Genomic DNA, 17858 nt, shown 5'->3' on the forward strand with positions numbered 1-17858 from the left:
TTTTCTCTTCAGGAAACTGCAATATAGCAGCAGCTCCTATTTAAGGCTCCGTCTACGAATGACAGCTGCTGAAGCAACACCTGAGTCCCGTTCTTATGGAGTCTCCAGCCTGAGCCCTTCACAGAGCTGTCCAGGGTACCACAAAAGCCTTGTCTTGTCCCTGTACTGCTCAGGATATTCCTCAAGAGAGAATAGTTACCATGCATAAAGCCCTAACCAGTGCTTTTTCTCCAGCTGGAACTCAGCTCCAGCACATCTCAGGTGGGCACCATTACCATTATAAGAGAACAAGTTCACAGTGATTTCTGGCACTTCTTTTTCTAGAAAAACTGCACTTTATCATTTCTATAACATACTAAATCAGCAACATACTTTATCTTACTTGTGATAAAAACAACCCTATGAGTTGGGCCACTATCAGTTCAACAACCAAAAAGATTTTAACTTTCCTGATCACAGAACTTTAAAAGTCTCATTCGCAACAGAACCTTGAGTACTTCAGCTATGTCCGTAGGAGGCCTTTCAACTTGTGTTTTCAAGTTCTATCAATCAAACAAATTTTACAGGTCAGTTAGGTCATAGCAAGCAAAACAAAGCGATGGCTAGTCCTATGCAATGATCTTTGTCACTAATAACTGCTTATGTTCCTGTTTGGATATGTTATGGACAGTAACCAGCAGGAGAAACTATTCTGTGTTTCTAGATCTGACACTGCCACGGGGCTAAGGGGGGGAAATATAAACTGCCACCTTCACAGTTGCAACCTTAGCTTCATTGGATAATTGACCAGGGTCAAATAACAGGCAGTCAACTGGCCAGTACGATAATCCTTTTTGCACTAGTTTTCTTGTTATTTCACAGAGGAAGCCAAACCTCTGCCAGGTCACCGTTCTTCTAACCACACAGCATTCTATCAATGGAAATGTAGCATGGCTCAACAGGTTGCTCAATGGAAGAAGTAGACTGATATTACAATGTCATCATTTTTCAGTTCCTATACCAGGGTGATATTATGGAAATATTTCTTCTTGCTTTTAGATTTTAAACCTTCATCAAGAAAAGCAGTTCTATTGTTGCCGACTGTATCTTCCTTCTTAATACTAATAATAAAAAGAGGGAAACAGGGAAATATGGAATGTTAAAACAAGGTCAACACCTGCTCACAAACTCCATCAGAAGAGAATTTCCATTATCTAAAAAATGTATCCCATATATTTAGTTCCTGAAATCTACACCAAGAAAAATGAATCATGCCTAAAATTTAATTCATGGGTACTTAAAACAAAATGTACTGATACAAATGCCTTATAGATGGTGGCTTAACTGTCTTCTAATATTTAACTATCAACATTATGGGTGCTATGAGTATATTAATTCACAAATATTTCTTGTTTCAAAGAACTTCTACCATTCAAGAAGAGTAATCAGGGTGTCAAAGATACCTTGTGCCTAAGAACACAATACTGTACATAGAATCATAGAGTTGGAAGAGACCACAAGGGCCATCCAGTCCAGCCCCCTGCCAAGCAAGAAACACCATCAAAGCATTCTTGACAGGTGGCTGTCAAGCCTCTGCTTAAAGACCTCCAAAGAAGGAGACTCCACCACACTCCTTGGTGGCAAATTCCACTGCTGAACAGCTCTTACTGTCAGGAAGTTCTTCCTAATGTTTAGGTGGAATCTTCTTTCTTGTAGTTTGAATCCATTGCTCTGTGTCCGCTTCTCTGGAGCAGTAGAAAACAACCTTTCTCCCTCCTCTATATGACATCCTTTTATATATTTGAACATTGCTATCATTTTACGCTTCTACACACACCAGGGTCCTGGATCTGGGGTGAGTGTCAGCAGCTGCAATTCCTCCAGAAGACTAGGAGGATATTAGGACAAGGAGGAGAAGCCCCAGATGTGAAGCCTCCAAGGGCCACATCCAGTTTCCCAGGTGGAAGTTCCCTAGTTCTCCCTATAGCCTCATTATGAGCCCTTTCCCGCTTTGACTTCTATTCACAATGCTGGTTTATTAGTACTGCATACACTATTGAAAGAATCCTTTTACCTACACCTGGGCCTTATAAAATCATCACATTTATACCTACTGTTCTCTTCAGTGCAGATGTTAGTATTGTGCATATTCATAATTCACAAATACTATCGAGTGCATTATATTTAAGAAAATGTTTCAAGGTATCTTTCTGCTGTCCAACTATTAAATAAACCAAAGTGCTTTAACACATGTATAATAAATAATAATAATAATAATAATAATAATAATAATAATAATAATAATAATTTATTTATACCCCACCCATCTGGCTGGGTTTCCCCAGCTACTCTGGGTGGCTTCCAAGAAAATATTAAAGTACAATAGTCTGTCAAACATTAAAAGCTTCCCTAAACAGGGCTGCCTTCAGATGTCTTCTAAAAAATACACAATTCTAAAAATACACAACTAAACCCAATTCTTATTAGGACCATTCAACAGTTGCCTGAATTTGAAAGATTCATCACCAAAAGAGAATTTTTACTTGTGCTAAGTAGTTGGTGGTCCACAGTATTGATTGTTATTAAGAATTTCACATGCGCTTGTGACATTTTCATTTTGCTTATATTTTGTAATATTTTAACAAAGAACATATATCTGGGTCTCTATTTAGCATGCAGACTGTTGTGAAACTCCAATTTTTATATATGCTCTGACAATATTGTCTGTATGAAGATACACCACGGTTGATGCAGATTTCTGACCCCAAACTCACACAAAAACCCCAAACTCAAAACAAAAAAACAACCCAATTGGGGGCTAAAGCACACACACAAAATATGGAAAGTAAGAGAAAGTAAGACACCACAACTTGTCAACAATCCACAAATGGAATTATGTGTAACCTGATATTTTCTCACAACTACTCTCAATGGGAAGACAAATCTCAGCCAAGGCTGAAACATGTTGGCTAAGAAAAAATACATACTGAACCATAAAGTTATCAGCTTGAATCAGGCAACACTTTACAGGACATAACATTTAGCATTCACACTGAAATAAGTTGAAGATCCCCACTCTTCTTTGGTATGCCAGGAACACTACAGTAATCTAGATTTTTTACTTATGATCATGCCACAAATAGAGACTTAGCATCTCTTACACACGACTGACTGAAATACCATAAACGAAGCTTTAAAATGCACATGCAGTTGCCAGCATAATGACATGGTATGTGATGCTGTGATAGCCATACTAACATTAAAATTAAAGGGCCAGTGTGGTGTAGTGGTTAAGAGTGGTGGACTTGTAATCTGGTGAACTGGGTTCGCGTCTCCGCTCCTCCACATGCAGCTGCTGGGTGACCTTGGGCTAGTCACACTTCTTTGAAGTCTCTGCCTCGCTCACCTCACAGAGTGTTTGTTGTGGGGGAGGAAGGGAAAGGAGAATGTTAGCCACTTTAAGACTCCTTCGGGTAGTGATAAAGTGGCATATCAAATCCAAACTCCTCCTCTTCTTCTTCAAGTACCTTCTTATCACCTGTTTGTTGGTGTGGTGTGTCTTGTGCTGTTAAGGTGCACTGAAATTTCTATGTGTAAAATACATTTCTGAAGTTCATAGCAATTGATTCTTAATACTAATAAACTGGCGTGTTTAATAGTCCTGGATGAAGTGAAATAAGTAGTACAGGCACTGCTATCATTTCCTTAATCCTATCCACTTTCCAAACACAGAGATGAAAAAATAGCATTTTTTCCATACTGTGCAACACATACATCATACCTACTATCTTTATAAAAGCATTTCAACTTACAGATATTTTAGATTTTCAAGGTCTTCAAATGCTCCAGTAGGTATTCTTTTAATGTGATTGTTGTTCAGAAGTCTAGAAAATAGATGAAAATAGTTGTTTACTTTTTTTTCCTCCCTCAGAGTACATTTTTCTGAGAAATTGCAACTGCACCACAAAGAAACAAAATCAAAATGAATTTAAAGTGATTTCTTACAACTGTTAGTTGAATTTCATTATACTTTTCAAAATCTTTCTCAACTGTCTGGGTTCAATTGAGAGAGCTGTTTAAATTACTGAGAAAGGAAAAGATCGTTCATCATCAAGCACTGCAATAACATTCAACAGTTTGGAAAAAATTTAAGAAGTTCTCCTACAAACCAGACCGAAGCAGGCAACGGACAGCTTACTCACTACTGTGTGACATTTTCATGGAATCACAGGATTGGAAGAAACTTCGAAGATATTCTATTCCAATCCGCTGCCAATGCAAGGATTCACTAAACTAAAACAGCATCTCTCTTGGGTTGCAATCCAGCATTTACTTAACAGCCTCTATTAAAGGATAGCCAAGCACCTTGTGAGGTAGTTTGTTGGTTGTCAAACAGCTCATACTGTCAGGGAGTTCGTCCAAATGTTTAGTTTATTTTTGTTGGTGTTGTTGAACCTAATCAAGGTATTGCCCACTTATGGATTGTCGATTTTCTCAAGGACCAGCATGATGTCCTTTGTGCACTCTCTCTCTCTCTCTCTCTCTCTCTCTCTCTCTCTCTCTCTCTCTCTCTCTCTCTCTCTCTCTCTGTGTGTGTGTGTGTACACGCTTGAGAATACTGAATTTACTGTTCCAGAACACAATCTTAAAACTAGAAGATGGCTTTCTAGCATCTGAAGGCTGGAACGGCCTTTTGTGTCCACTCACAAGGTAACACCAACCAATTGGGCTTCTATTGAAATTTCTAACTGGGTGTTTCACCTAAACTTTTTGATGGAGTCTAACAGTATCTGGAGGTACTAGTTACAGGTAGGTAGCCGTGTTGGTCTAATGCAGTCAAAACAAAATTTAAAAAATCCTTCCAGTAGCACCTTGGAGACCAACTAAGTTTGTCATAGGTATGAGCTTTCGTGTGCATGCACACTTCTTCAGATATCTGCACATGAAAGCTCATACCTATGACAAACTTAGTTGGTCTCTAAGGTGCTACTGGAAGGATTTTTTATTTTGTAGTATCTGGAGGGCCACAGATTCCCTACCCCAGCTGTAAATATTATAATAAATTGTTAAACTGTTTACAAAAGGGAAAGTAGGTTTTATGAGGGATGAAACTTACAAGGTGTTCAGATTCTTAAGCCGTCTAAATGCACCAGGCTGGATTTCTTTAATCCTATTAAACCGCAGGTCCCTGTTGATGAAACAAATTAGACTCATTAGTACAGAGATTACCATTTCAGGTCAGCATTTATTTCAATGATCTTAAAACAAAAAACTTTGCTACCAACTTTGCTATATGTACATATTTCTCCATCTACCTTGCTCTAGAGTATTCTTCAAAGAATACTGTTTTGTAAACAAATAATCAAATTTAAGTCCGAATTTAACACTCAGCCTGAATAAAACTGAAAGCTAGGTACCTTTTATGGTAACATGAACAAATGTCACTTTGCTCAGGTGGTATAAAATAATTAATTGCTCCAGTGTTGAATCACAATAAAGCCTAGCCAACACTACTGATAATTAGTTAAACACTTGCTGATAATTAGTTAATCACAGCAGCTGTCAACTGAAGAATGCCTTTGTTTACTGCTATTAAAGCAGCATTTCCCTCTCCAAATACCTACTGAGCTTTGGAAAGTTCAGTGTATTGAGAAACAGTCTGCAAGGCCTGTTGCTTTAAAATGGATGTAAATATACTCACACTTGCATAATAAATGCAAGGAGATAAAAACATTGCACATAGTTCTGTGACTAGAATAGTTCACATATGGCCCCTCGAGCCAAAAAATGAGACAATACTTCTTGTATCTGAAATTTTTTACATAATTCTGGTTTAAATAATCTAGAGTGAGCCGAATGAAACCTATGGAAATTCTGTCCACATCTATCTATATGACCACTCGTCTACAATTGCAACAACACCCCACACAACATGTAGGTGCACAGTGATGCATGTTGTGAAGAGTTCAGCAATCGCAACAACCCATCATTTCACAAACTTGAATACTGAAGCATTTAGAGCAGGTATAGGCAAACTCAGCCCTCACGATTGTAGTCTCAAAACATCTGGAGGGCCAAGTTTGCCTATGCCTGATTTAGAGAGCTAAAATATGTGTTGGGCATGGATGAGCATCGGCTGCTTTACAAAATAAGGATTTCGCACATAATTGGCTGAAAGTAACTCATGTCTTGGATGGTGGAAAGTCCTACGAAAGTGAGTTTCAAATAAACAAAGAAGAACATTCATATTGTAAAAAACAAGACACAAAGTGATACCTATTTGATCTAATTACAGTAGTCCATCTTTCAGTTAAAACCCTGAGCTTAACACCACAAAATGCAGGGGAATATGTATATCTCTCGGCACTAACAGCTGGAATGCACCAGCATACTTTCCATATAATGATATCTTCAAAATCTTGGAACTGAGCAAATCAGGGAGCTTACAGTATGTTTTCTTTGGACACTCTTTGTTCTTCCATTAAAAAAAACTGCCCAGAGGGCAAACTTATCTTTCTGCATATGCCAAGTTTTCAGACATGATATACAATCTCTTCTCTTTTGTTTCTGCTTTTGCCCTGTTTCTTTGGGGGGGGGGGCTCAACACGAAAACTATCCTTTACAAATTCTTTCCTCGGGGACGGAGCAAATTTTAAAACAATTGTTCCACAGTTTTATGTCATATTTGGGAGAAAGGAATGAACACAGGGGTTTCCATTCAAGAACCACAATAAACAGGAAGAAAAGTTGCTTTAAAGGGAAATAAGATTTCGAACACCTAAAAATAGGGTAGATAGGAGATATAGCTGTTATCGCCACCTGCACTGCCCAATTTACTGAGAAGCACCCAACATAGACAATGGTTTATTTTCCAGGCAAATAACAAAAGATCTGCAAGTACCAGCAAGACTATATTGCTTGTGTTTACTTTATTCTTTTAAAATTCTTATTCAAGGTCACTGAAACAGGAAATAAAAAAGAGTCATCCACACAGCAAAAAATGAGCAAACGGGGAGTGGGGGGGGGAGGAATCATATAAAATATGTTATATAAACCAAGGGCGGCTAAGTGTCGCTTGTTCCACTGCAACCAGTTAGAAATAACATTATGCCTGTAGTTATGAAGACCACCTCCCTCCCTACAGGCCCCCTGTGAGTTTGGGAAGGTGACTCATTGCAGGAAGAAGCCTATAGTCATGGGAACCTCTACAGCGGCATCTATCTGTAAACGGCAAACCCAGCATAGCTGCTAGGACTCCTTCCACAGGCAAGACTAAGACTCCATCTAGTCCCCTCTGTGCTATGGAAGGAACCACACCTAGAGGAGCGTGGCTAGGCTAGGCTTGTCTCTTAGAGACATGTCCTGCACACTGCAGGGTGATAAATCAGCAGAGGGGCTACTCTTGGGAGTTCCACAGCTTTCAGAAGTTGAAGGTTGGCAGCCCAGGAGACAGCATTCACTGTGGCAGCTGATCAGGAATTCCCTTCCCATAGAAGTGCATCAGCCAATCATTGTGAATAATACTAACAATAATAATGAGACAAGCCCTTCACAAAGCCCATCGAAAAAATCTGGGAAACAACTTCACAAGCTCATCAAAAAAATCTGGGAAAGAGAAGAAATCCCAGCAGACTTTAGAGATGCCAAAATTATCAATCTCTTTTTTTAAAAAAGGTGACAGAACTGATTGTGGAAACCATCGAGGCATCTTTCTATTAGCTGTGGCCAGCAAAATTCTTGCAAGGATCTTAGCAAACCGTCTGGTAATAATATCCGAGGTGACCCTTCCTGAATCCCAAAACGGTTTTCGGCCTTCTAGGGGGACAGTGGACATGATTTTCACCGCTCGACAGCTTCAAGAAAAATGCAGAGAGCAAAACCAACCCCTGTATGTGGCGTTTATTGACCTGACTAAGGCTTTCAACACTGTGAATCGTAATGCCCTGTGGACTGTCCTTCTGAAAATTGGCTGCCCAGATAAATTTGTAAACATCATTCGGCTCCTCCATGATGACAGCAATAATCGCAGATAACAATGGCTCTCAAAGTGAACCATTCACAGTGGAATCAGGTGTTAAACAGGGTTGTGTTATTGCCCCAACTCTATTCATTATTTTCATTGCCGTGATCCTTTGTTGACGGGAAACTCCCCACCAGAGTAGAAATCATATATAGAACAGATGTAAAGCTCTTCAATCTGAACAGGCTGAAAGCAAAAAGCAAGGTTACCGTAACTTCTGTCATAGAGCTTCAGTATGCTGATGACAACATAGTCTGCGCATGCTCAGAGGATAACCTCCAAACCATCCTAAATATCTTTGCAGAAGCTTACAAAAAGCTTGGCCTATCACTCAACATCCAAAAAACCAAAGTGCTGCACCAACAAGTACAAAATAACCCCTCTGCAGCGCCACAAATCCAACTCAGTGGTGTAACGTTGGAAAATGTTGATCACTTCTCCTACCTAGGCAGTTACCTTTCCACAAGGGCCAACATTGATGCCGAAATCCAGCATCACCTAATCTCTGCGAGTGCGGCTTTCTCCTGATTTAAGTGCAGAGTGTTTGAGGACCGGGACATTTGCAGGGAAACCAAAATGCTTGTTTACAAAGCTATTGTACTACCAACCTTACTATATGCTTGTGAAACATGGACCACTTATAAACGCTATCTCCAACTCCTCGAAAGATTCCATCAACAGTGTCTCCGAATAATTTTACACATCACTTGGGAAGACAGGCGAACTAATATCAGTGTACTGGAAGAAGCAAAGATCACCAGTGTTGAAGCAATGATTCTTCAACATCAACTTCATTGGACTGGTCATGTTGTTCAGATGCCTGATGATCGTCTTCCAAAGCAACTACTCTATTCCGAACTTAAAAATGGAAAGAGGTTTAAAGACTGTCTCAAGGCAAATCTTTAAAAATGTAGTATAAACACTGAAAACTGGGAAACACTGGCCTGCAAGCACTCCAGTTGGAGAACGGCCTTCACCAAAGGTGTCATGGGCTTTGAAGAAACTCGATCTCAGGACGCAAGGGAGAAACGTGCTAAGAGGAAGGCACGCTTGGCAAATCCACACCGTGATCAACTCCCGCCTAGAAACCAATGTCCCCACTGTGGAAGGACGTGTGGATCCAGATTTGGCCTCCACAGTCACTTACGGACCCATTGTTAAAATCGTGTTTATGGAAGACAATCTTACTCGGCTATGAGTGATCGAAGAAGAAGAAGAAGAAGAACTAGAAGAAGAATGAGACCGGGTATAAGGCAGCCCCCTTTGTTCAATAGCTTTAGTTGTTTTTGAATTAAGACATCCATCATGACATTGTAATAATTCCAAATGCTGGGAAGTGTTGACCACATTTTACCATATTTCTAATACATTACAATTTTTCAACCAATGCTATGCAAGCCCATGCTCACTACGTACAAGTTAGTTTTTGGTAACATAGCAAACCTTGGGTCACCTTCTCCTTTAATTCTGCAACTGCACTCACCTTTCCAATTTCTGGCACAGGCGATTGTGGTTGCTACCATTAAGTTCATCAAAAGCACACTTTGGCCATTTATAGCTTACCTAATACTTACCAAGATTATTTTTGTTTCTTTTTGAAGCCTTTGTCCAGTTGATTCTTTTATAAGCGCTTTGCCTAAGTTTAGACAATTCCACTAGATAAGCGCAACACAAATTATATACATGGTGCATTCCCAATAAATAAATGCATTAACTTGGTGGATTCTACTTTGTTTCTATAGCATTGTATAAAGAATGTTATATGGAAGCTCTTTTAAATTTAAACACGGTGGAAATTCATCTTCTGCTAGAATATTCGTTTCCATTTTTGGACAGACATATCATGCCCCATTTCTCTATTCCATTAATGCTTAAAACGGGTCTTCTCTGCTCTGAGTTATTTCCAGTACTGTATTTTTGCAATAGTTTTTTTTTTTGCATCCCTTTTACTAAATAGCTTTCCTGTTAGTAGAATGATGTCTTATTGAATATTTTCTCTCAAATAATTATCTTTATTCATACATTAATTGCATGAAGGAGCTTTACCCAGTGACTGAGGAGCAGGGCTTAGTCCCCAAATGTCCATCTGTTGGCATGGATGTTTGCCAGCACAGAGGAAGCCTATATCTGAGCAGATGCAGGGAGAAAGGAAAGGATAGCTGCCCAGTGGGCAGGGCTAGTGGCATACATGATGCTCAGGGTGGGAACAGCAGTAAGGGGCCCCTTCAAGTGACAGCTTTTCAGCTTTTTCAGTTTCTCATACAGTTGTACCTTGGATCCTGAATGCCTTGGTAATCGGACATTTTGGCCCCCAAATGCTGCAAACCTGGAAGTGAGTGTTCTGGTTTGCGAACCTTCTTTGGGAACGTCCAATGGGGCTTCGGATTGGCTGCAGGACCTTCGGTTTCCGAACGTTTTTGAAGTCGAACAGACTTCTGGAATGGATTCCATTCGATTTCCAAGGTATGACTGTATTTGACTGGAACAACGAAGAAATGCATTCCCAGTGGTTACACAGACACATCCTTTTGCCGTAATCATTATCTCCAGTTTCCCCTAAAGCCTTGTTTGTGTTATTTTTACTGTTCACTGTTGTATAGTACAATGGTACCTCGGGTTACAGACACCTCGGGTTACAGACACTTCAGGTTACAGACTCCGCTAACCCGGAACTAGTACCTCAGGATGAGAATGGAAATCGCATTGGGTACCTCAGATTGAGAACAGTTTCAGGTTAAGAATGGACCTCCAGAACAAATTAAGTTCTTAACCCGAGGTACCACTGTATATTGCTGGCACAACAGTTCTGCAATGGGAGAGTTTCAGTCTGAACTGTTCTTGGTATTGATCTGTTATGGCTTTTATCTCGCTGGGTTTTCTTTTGGGGTGGGGGGTGGGGAATCTGTTTCATTTTCTCCTTTTGCTTGTCAAAAGAAAGACTAGTGAATAGATTTCTTAGCTAGTTGATTCTGTATTAACTTAGTAGCCCTGCTCAGCTACAACTCCAGCAAGAAACACAGGACACTGGGAAGAATTTGTAATCTGTATCAGTACACACACACACACACACACACACACACACACACACACACACACACGTTCCGTTATGAAAACAGGACACAGGTGCGAACAAATAAATATAAGCTTTATAAAATTGAAACAACATGCGTTTGGTGTATAAGAGAATAACTTCTGCCAATATTCTAAGCACCCGTAAAACTCTTTGTTTATACGTGCCAAGAGAATGGATTTTGGACCTATTCTAGATCCTCCTCTGCCTACAACTATGCATCTTTGGCCCTTTCCCCAACTCTTCAAACTCACATTGGGAGATTTTGTGCCTTGTATTTTTGGCAGCAGTCTGAACAGGCCCCAATAGGGACTTTTTCCGTTTATCTCCATCCTCAACCACTTCCCTACTTTTCTTATAAACAGCAGGGACCCTACCTTATGGCAAGGATAGGAAATGCTATTCAGCATTAAGAGGGGGGTATGCTATATAAACAAGAGGGTAGCCATGTTTGCTTTCAAAAGTTCATAGGCTGTATTTTATATTAAAACAACCACCACCACAGCTTGTATATTGAAGTAAATAAAATATCAATAAAACACAATAAAACAAAACACCAGCAACTCCAGAAAAACAACAACACCAGAAAAACAACAACGCCAGACTAAAGCTAAGAGATACCAAAAGACTGAAAAGATAACACAGACAAGCACCAGAGCAGCTTTCCAGCATGTGTCAAAGGTGGGGTGCCACAACTGAGAAGACCCTACAATGGGTCTCTGATCACTTTAGAACATGAGATTCTTAACTTCAGGGTTGTGGGTTCAAGCCTCACATTGGGCAAAAGATTCCTGCATTGCAGGGGTATGGACTAGATTGCCCTTGTGGTCCCTTCCATCTCTATGATTCTATCTCACTCAGAATGTAGCAGGAGGGCTCTTAAAAGCTGAGAGCACTGTGTGGTTTCACTGGTTGTAGCTTCATCCATACAATTTGGCTATATATTAATTCATGAAAAGAGGTGAACCATTGAGCTGGTTTGCATGTAAAGCTAAACCCAACTATGGCTCAGTGCAAACATGTGGGTTCTCAAAGAGGAGACTGTGGCCATATTGTTGCTCCTCCAGTCCTCCTGCTGAAAGCCAGGATCAAGCTTCACTTTCCCAGAACTGCCTCCATCAGCATCCTTTCCACCTGGCTGCTGGGACCCTGGGAAAGTATCTGTTAGTGCATGTGCACCAGAGGCGTGCAAAAAACGTAACAGGTGTTTTTTTTTTTGCAGGAAGCCTCAGGATCTAGAGCCTGTTATGACTGCTCACCTTGCATGTATACAAACAGTATATAGAAGCGCAGAGCAGCCACTACCCTGCAAGATTTCCTTTAGTTTATCATAATGAATATGCAAAATGAAACTGAGCATCTTCCAAATACAAGTGATGAACCAAAGACAACAAAGCAAACAAACATCTAACCTATAGTCAAAGTAAGAAAACGAAGGAAGAAGATTTTTAAGCAACCAGGATAATCATATGCTACCCACACACATTCTGTAGTATGTGATCAGCTCTAATCACCAACATCTGACACAGACCTCCAGCCACAGCTGTGTTTTCCTGTTAGGCAGCAGAAGTAGAGCCCTGCAGCAACAAACCTAGGGCTTATTCTTAAGCAGCATATTGTTTCCCACAATGGCCAGCCTGCTGATTCTGGGATGCTTCAGGCAATGGAAATGATGGCAATAAACCTATTGCTTATCCCCCCCCCCGAAATTGACATTCAAATAAGGTTTTTTTTTTTTAAGCAATGACCACCTCATCTAAGCCAGAAGCCACATCTGCATCCCGAGGCCCTGAATTCCATGCCAAGTATGCCTTGCATGAAGAAGTACTTTTTGCCAACTAATTTTCACTGGGTGTCCTCTAATCCTACTGCAATGAGAACAAGAAGTGTCAAGGAATCTAGCTACTTTCCCTCTAACATTTTATAGACCTGCATTGCATTCTGTCTCCATATCCACTAAAGGTTTGATACTTGGTTCATATAGAAGGTGCAACTCCCCTTTGACTATTTTAGCTCTCTTTTTCCTACCTTTTATGGCTCTACCTTTTATGGCTGAACACCTATTAATGTAGGGCAACCCTATAGAGTGTATAGTATACATCAGGATTTCCCAAACTTGGGTCTCCAGCTGTTTTTGGACTACAATCCCCATCACCCCTGTCCACTCATCCTGCTAACTGGGGATGATGGGAGTTGTAGTCCAAAAACAGCTGGAAACCCAAGTTTGGGAAATCCTGATAGACATAACCAGGGATAGCCAACAGGGACCTCCAGATGTTGTTGGACTCCTAACAGCCCCAGCCAGCATAGCCAACAGTCAAGGATGATACAAGTTGTGGTCAAAGAACATCTGAAGAGGGTCACATTGACAACCACTCACTATACACAATATCCCAAATGCAGGGCTAAGAGACTGAGCGATAAATCAGTAAGTCCCTGGTTTGAATCCCACCTCTGCCATGAACTCAATTGGTCTTAGGCAATCCCTCCTAAGCCTCAGTCTCCCATCTGGAATGAATAAATGAATGAATGAATTATTATTTATACCCCCCATCTGGCTGGGTGGCATAGCTGCCAAGTTCTCCCTTTTTTTAAGGGAAATTCCTTTATGCTGAATAGGTTTCCTCGTGAGAAAAGGGAAAACTTGGCAGCTATGCTGGGTGGCTTCCAACAAAACATTAAAATACAATAATCTATCAAACATTAAAAGCTTCCCTAAACAGGACGGCCTTCAGATGTCTCCTAAAAGTCTGGTAGTTTTTCTCTTTGACATCTGGTGGGAGGGTGTTCCACAGGGCAGGAGCCACTACCGAGAAGGCCCTCTGCCTGGTTCCCTGTAACTTGGCTTCTCGCAGCAAGGGAACCACCAGAAAGCCCTTGACACTGGACCTCAGTGTCTGGGCAGAACAACGGGAGTGGAGATGCTCCTTCAGGTATACTGGACCGAGGCCGTTTAGGGCTTTAAAGGTCAGCACCAACACTTTGAATTGTGCTAGGAAATGTACTGGGAGCCAATTTAGGAAATAATAATACTGACTTGACTTACAGAGTTGTTGTAAGGGTTGCAAAATGATTGTTGTTGTTTATTCCCAAGCATGGACTTTTCTGCTGCTGCTGCTGCTACAGAGGTGATTTTTTAAACTGAACACTCCACAAGGACTCCAAAATCATTTCATTGGATCAGTGTATATGTGTGGTTGATTATTTGAGGAGAGGGGCAGGCAGGGGTCCCAATGCGAATCACTCAAAAGAATGGACAGGAATCAATTAGTCCCTTTGTAGGACAATTATTTAATTCAGTTAATTAGAAAATAATGTCACTGATCTAGTTCCTGTCTGAACAGATGCTCTTGATGAGCCCTAAACTCAACAAATTAAAACAATTCCTCCACTCAGCAGCAGTACACAAACAATGAGAGGCTGTATTTACTTTACAAATGCAGACTGGATATATATTTTTCCATGTTGGTGAAGCAAGTATCACTGTCTAGTCTCTTATGTCACCCTGACAGCATCCTCCTATTCTTTGTTCTCCTTGTCATTCTGATCTCATGCAAAGCTATATACTCTGTTCTAGGAAGTACATATGACTAAAGTGATATGGTCAGGATGTGCAAATTAATACATTTCTTTTATCTGTTTTGACATAAATTTGGCACATGGGTTGGAATAGAATTTTAATTGGGAATTTTCATATTGCTAACATCGACTGTACAACTGCTATTGATCCAATAACTAACTATACGGCAGCACAGAAATGAGGGTCAGAGGAAGTTTACACGGTGATATGACTGGTGCCTTTAAAACGTCATGAGGAGTGAAGCAAGGCTTCATTCTGACTCCCACTCTTTCTAACTTTTATATTAAAGATTTGCTGTCATATTTAGCCAACGTGTACTTCCCCTCTCCAATAATTAGGAACAGAAAGATCTCAATCTTGATGTATGCAGATGATTTAGTGCTCTTCTCTCTTTCCCGATTGGGCCTCAAAAATCTCCTGGAGGTATTCAGTACATACTGTAAACAGGAAATCCTACTCTAAGACCAAGATAATGGGTTTTGGCAAACACAGTCCTAGATATAAATGGTACAGCAAGCTACAAAACAAACTCGCCCATTTAGATACCTGGGCACACTCTGGGTGAAACTCTCTCTTGGAAGTACCGGTAATCATATGGAGCCAGTGAAAATCAAAGCACAGAAACCCATAGGGACATTGATGAAGTTCCATTACAATAAGGGAGGTCAACCTGTTGAATCTGCCCTAAATACCGTATATTCGGTAGCAAGGTGCTTACTCTAATGCTCTATGCTGCTGAAATCTGGGGCTCTGATTAAAGTTTTGGAAACTGTGCAGAATAACTTTTTTGGAAGCTATACACTCTACCATCAGGAATATCAGCAACTCATCTTCGTATAGAATCTGGGTGGCCAAAAATTAAGGGAAGAGCAGACTGCACTCAGTTAAAATATATTGTAAGTAAACTTTAATATGGTCAAAGACCAGCAAAAGAATGATTCAGTTCATACATTAAAATTAAAATTAGAATTAAAATTAAAATTCAGTTCATACAGTATATTATTGAGCACTACACAATTTTAAAATTTTATAACATATTACATGGCTGTTATAAAACTGAGCCTCTGTCATCTCTCCATCTGCTATGGGTTAACTAGGAACTTTATCTTTGGTGGTTGCTTTCATCATGGCATGTCTTATTCTTGTCACCAAGTAGCAGTATTTAGCTACAGCCCTAGTGGTCTCTATATCTGTATCAGCTAGCAGGTAGTTGGTACAGTGGAACCTCGGTTTATGAACACCTCGGTTTATGAATTTTCAGTTTATGAACACCGCAGACCCATCCGGAACGGATTAATTCACTTTCCATTACTTTCAATGGGAAAGTTCGCTTCAGTTTATGAACGCTTCAGTTTATGAACAGACTTCTGGAACCAATTACACCCATGTTTCAGTTTATGAACGCTTCAGTTTAAGTACTCCGCGGACCCGTCTGGAACGGATTAATCCACTTTCCATTACTTTCAATGGGAAAGTTCGCTTCAGTTTATGAACGGTTACTCTGCGGACCGTCTGGAACGGATTAATCCACTTTCCATTACTTTCAATGGGAAAGTTCGCTTCAGTTTATGAACGCTTCAGTTTATGAACAGACTTCCGGAACCAATTGTGTTCATAAACCGAGGTACCACTGTATAAGCTTCTCCTGATCGGCAGGGCTGTTTGGCTAGGAGCGGTTCAATTAGCTCTTTTCTCTTGGTATAATGGACAGTGTAGCACAGGGGTCCCCAGACTTACCGCGCAGTGGGCCGGTGCCCGCCGCGCCGACCGCGCGGCGGGCCGGAGGGCAGGGGAGTGCGCGCGCAGCGGGGCGGAGGGCAGAGGAGTGCGCGCCCGTGCGCATGCGCACACGCACACGGGCGGGGAAAAAATCGCCGAAAATCCATTTTGCGCATGCGTATGGGCCTCCCCCGACCCGGAAGTGCATCGGAAATGACCTCTTCTGGGTCGGGAGAGGCCCATACGCATGCGCAAAATGGATTTTCGGCAATTTTTTGCCGATTTTTCTGATCGTCGCCGTGCTGCGCGCCGTAAGAGCGGGCGGCGGCAGCGGGCGGCGGGGGTCGTCGCGGGCCGGATTGGGAGGCCGATTGGGCCGCATCCGGCCCGGGGGCCGTAGTTTGGGGACCCCTGGTGTAGCAGGACGTGCCCAATTGTTTCCATCTCTTTGTTGCTACATGGGCATAATCTTTGATCAAAGGGGGTCTTGTTATACCTATCAGCTAACAGCGCTGAGGGGAGAGCGTTGAAGCGGGCCCTAGAAAACGCCCAGCGATGTCTAGGATTATCTACCGACTTAAGGTAATTTGCCAAGTAAATCTTCCGATGGTCATATAGGTGTTGATAATTTGTAGCAAGTCTGGTAAAATCATTTTGTAATTCGTTGTCGGTGATTCTTTCCTTGATTAAATTTTTCGCCCTCTCCATTTCCAGACTTAGGAGATGCCCTGCTGAGAGTCCGTATCGGGCCAGCTTCCTAAGGATGCTCTTCTCCCAACTTGATTGGAATTTGTCACTGTTTATCAGAGGGAGAAGGCCAGTGGGTGTCATGTTAAGTCTTAGCCACAGGTAAAAGGCAGATTGCCATACCTTTGCTTCCACTCTATGCAGGCCTGTTTCCAAACGGGCGCTGCGTTCGGCACACAATTAAAATATATTAAAAGAATGGCTACTAGGCCAATTGGGCATTTTCCTGTGCTGTGCTATATTTAAGTCGGTGGTAACCAACTCTGAAAAGCAGCTTGTCAAGATTTTTAGACTATTACTTTTCCAGAACTGAGCTCTGCATTGACCTTGAATAAGTGCCAACTAAGGGATTGGCTCTTCTGGACAGAATCCAGAAAGGATCTGCAACTAATTGGAAACAACAAATTTTCCCCTTGATATCCCCTCCTGAGAACAGAGCATTTTAGAGCTAGTTATCCAACCAAACTCTCACCAGCTTCCTTAAGAAATGCCTTTATTCGGATGTGTTTCCAAGTGATGCCCACCAAAACAAGGTCCCATATGCAGACAGACTTTTTTATTTGCGGCCAGCCTCAGGTGAAAGACATCACTCATTACCCATTAGCCTGCCCCTTAGATAGAGATCCAAGAGATTGCTTTCTGAAACCTTGGTTCACACAAGCAAGCAGGTACAGACCGCAATAAATGGTTTGGCTTCTTTTGAGAGACAATAAGCAGCTTCGTAACACAGGGAATGCCGCTCT

General features: G+C 41.2%; 1 protein-coding gene across 3 annotated transcripts in view; it reads right to left on the reverse strand.

Annotated features, from left to right (window-relative positions):
* Window positions 1–17858, reverse strand: part of PXDN (peroxidasin) — a 79903-nt gene that overhangs the window by 46972 nt on the left and 15073 nt on the right. For all 3 annotated transcript variants that reach the window (XR_004692271.3, XM_035109922.3, XM_035109923.3), the window contains exons 2-3: window positions 5096–5167; window positions 3792–3863 (exon numbers count right to left, since the gene is read on the reverse strand). Coding sequence is in view for 2 of the 3 variants with exons in the window: in XM_035109922.3 (XP_034965813.1) it covers window positions 3792–3863; window positions 5096–5167 (144 nt within the window). In the remaining variant the exon portion in view is untranslated. The remainder of the gene's footprint in view (window positions 1–3791; window positions 3864–5095; window positions 5168–17858) is intronic.

Source organism: Zootoca vivipara, chromosome 3 (genome assembly GCF_965207765.1).
Source record: "Zootoca vivipara chromosome 3, rZooViv2.hap1.1, whole genome shotgun sequence".
Lineage (NCBI taxonomy): Eukaryota > Metazoa > Chordata > Lepidosauria > Squamata > Lacertidae > Zootoca > Zootoca vivipara.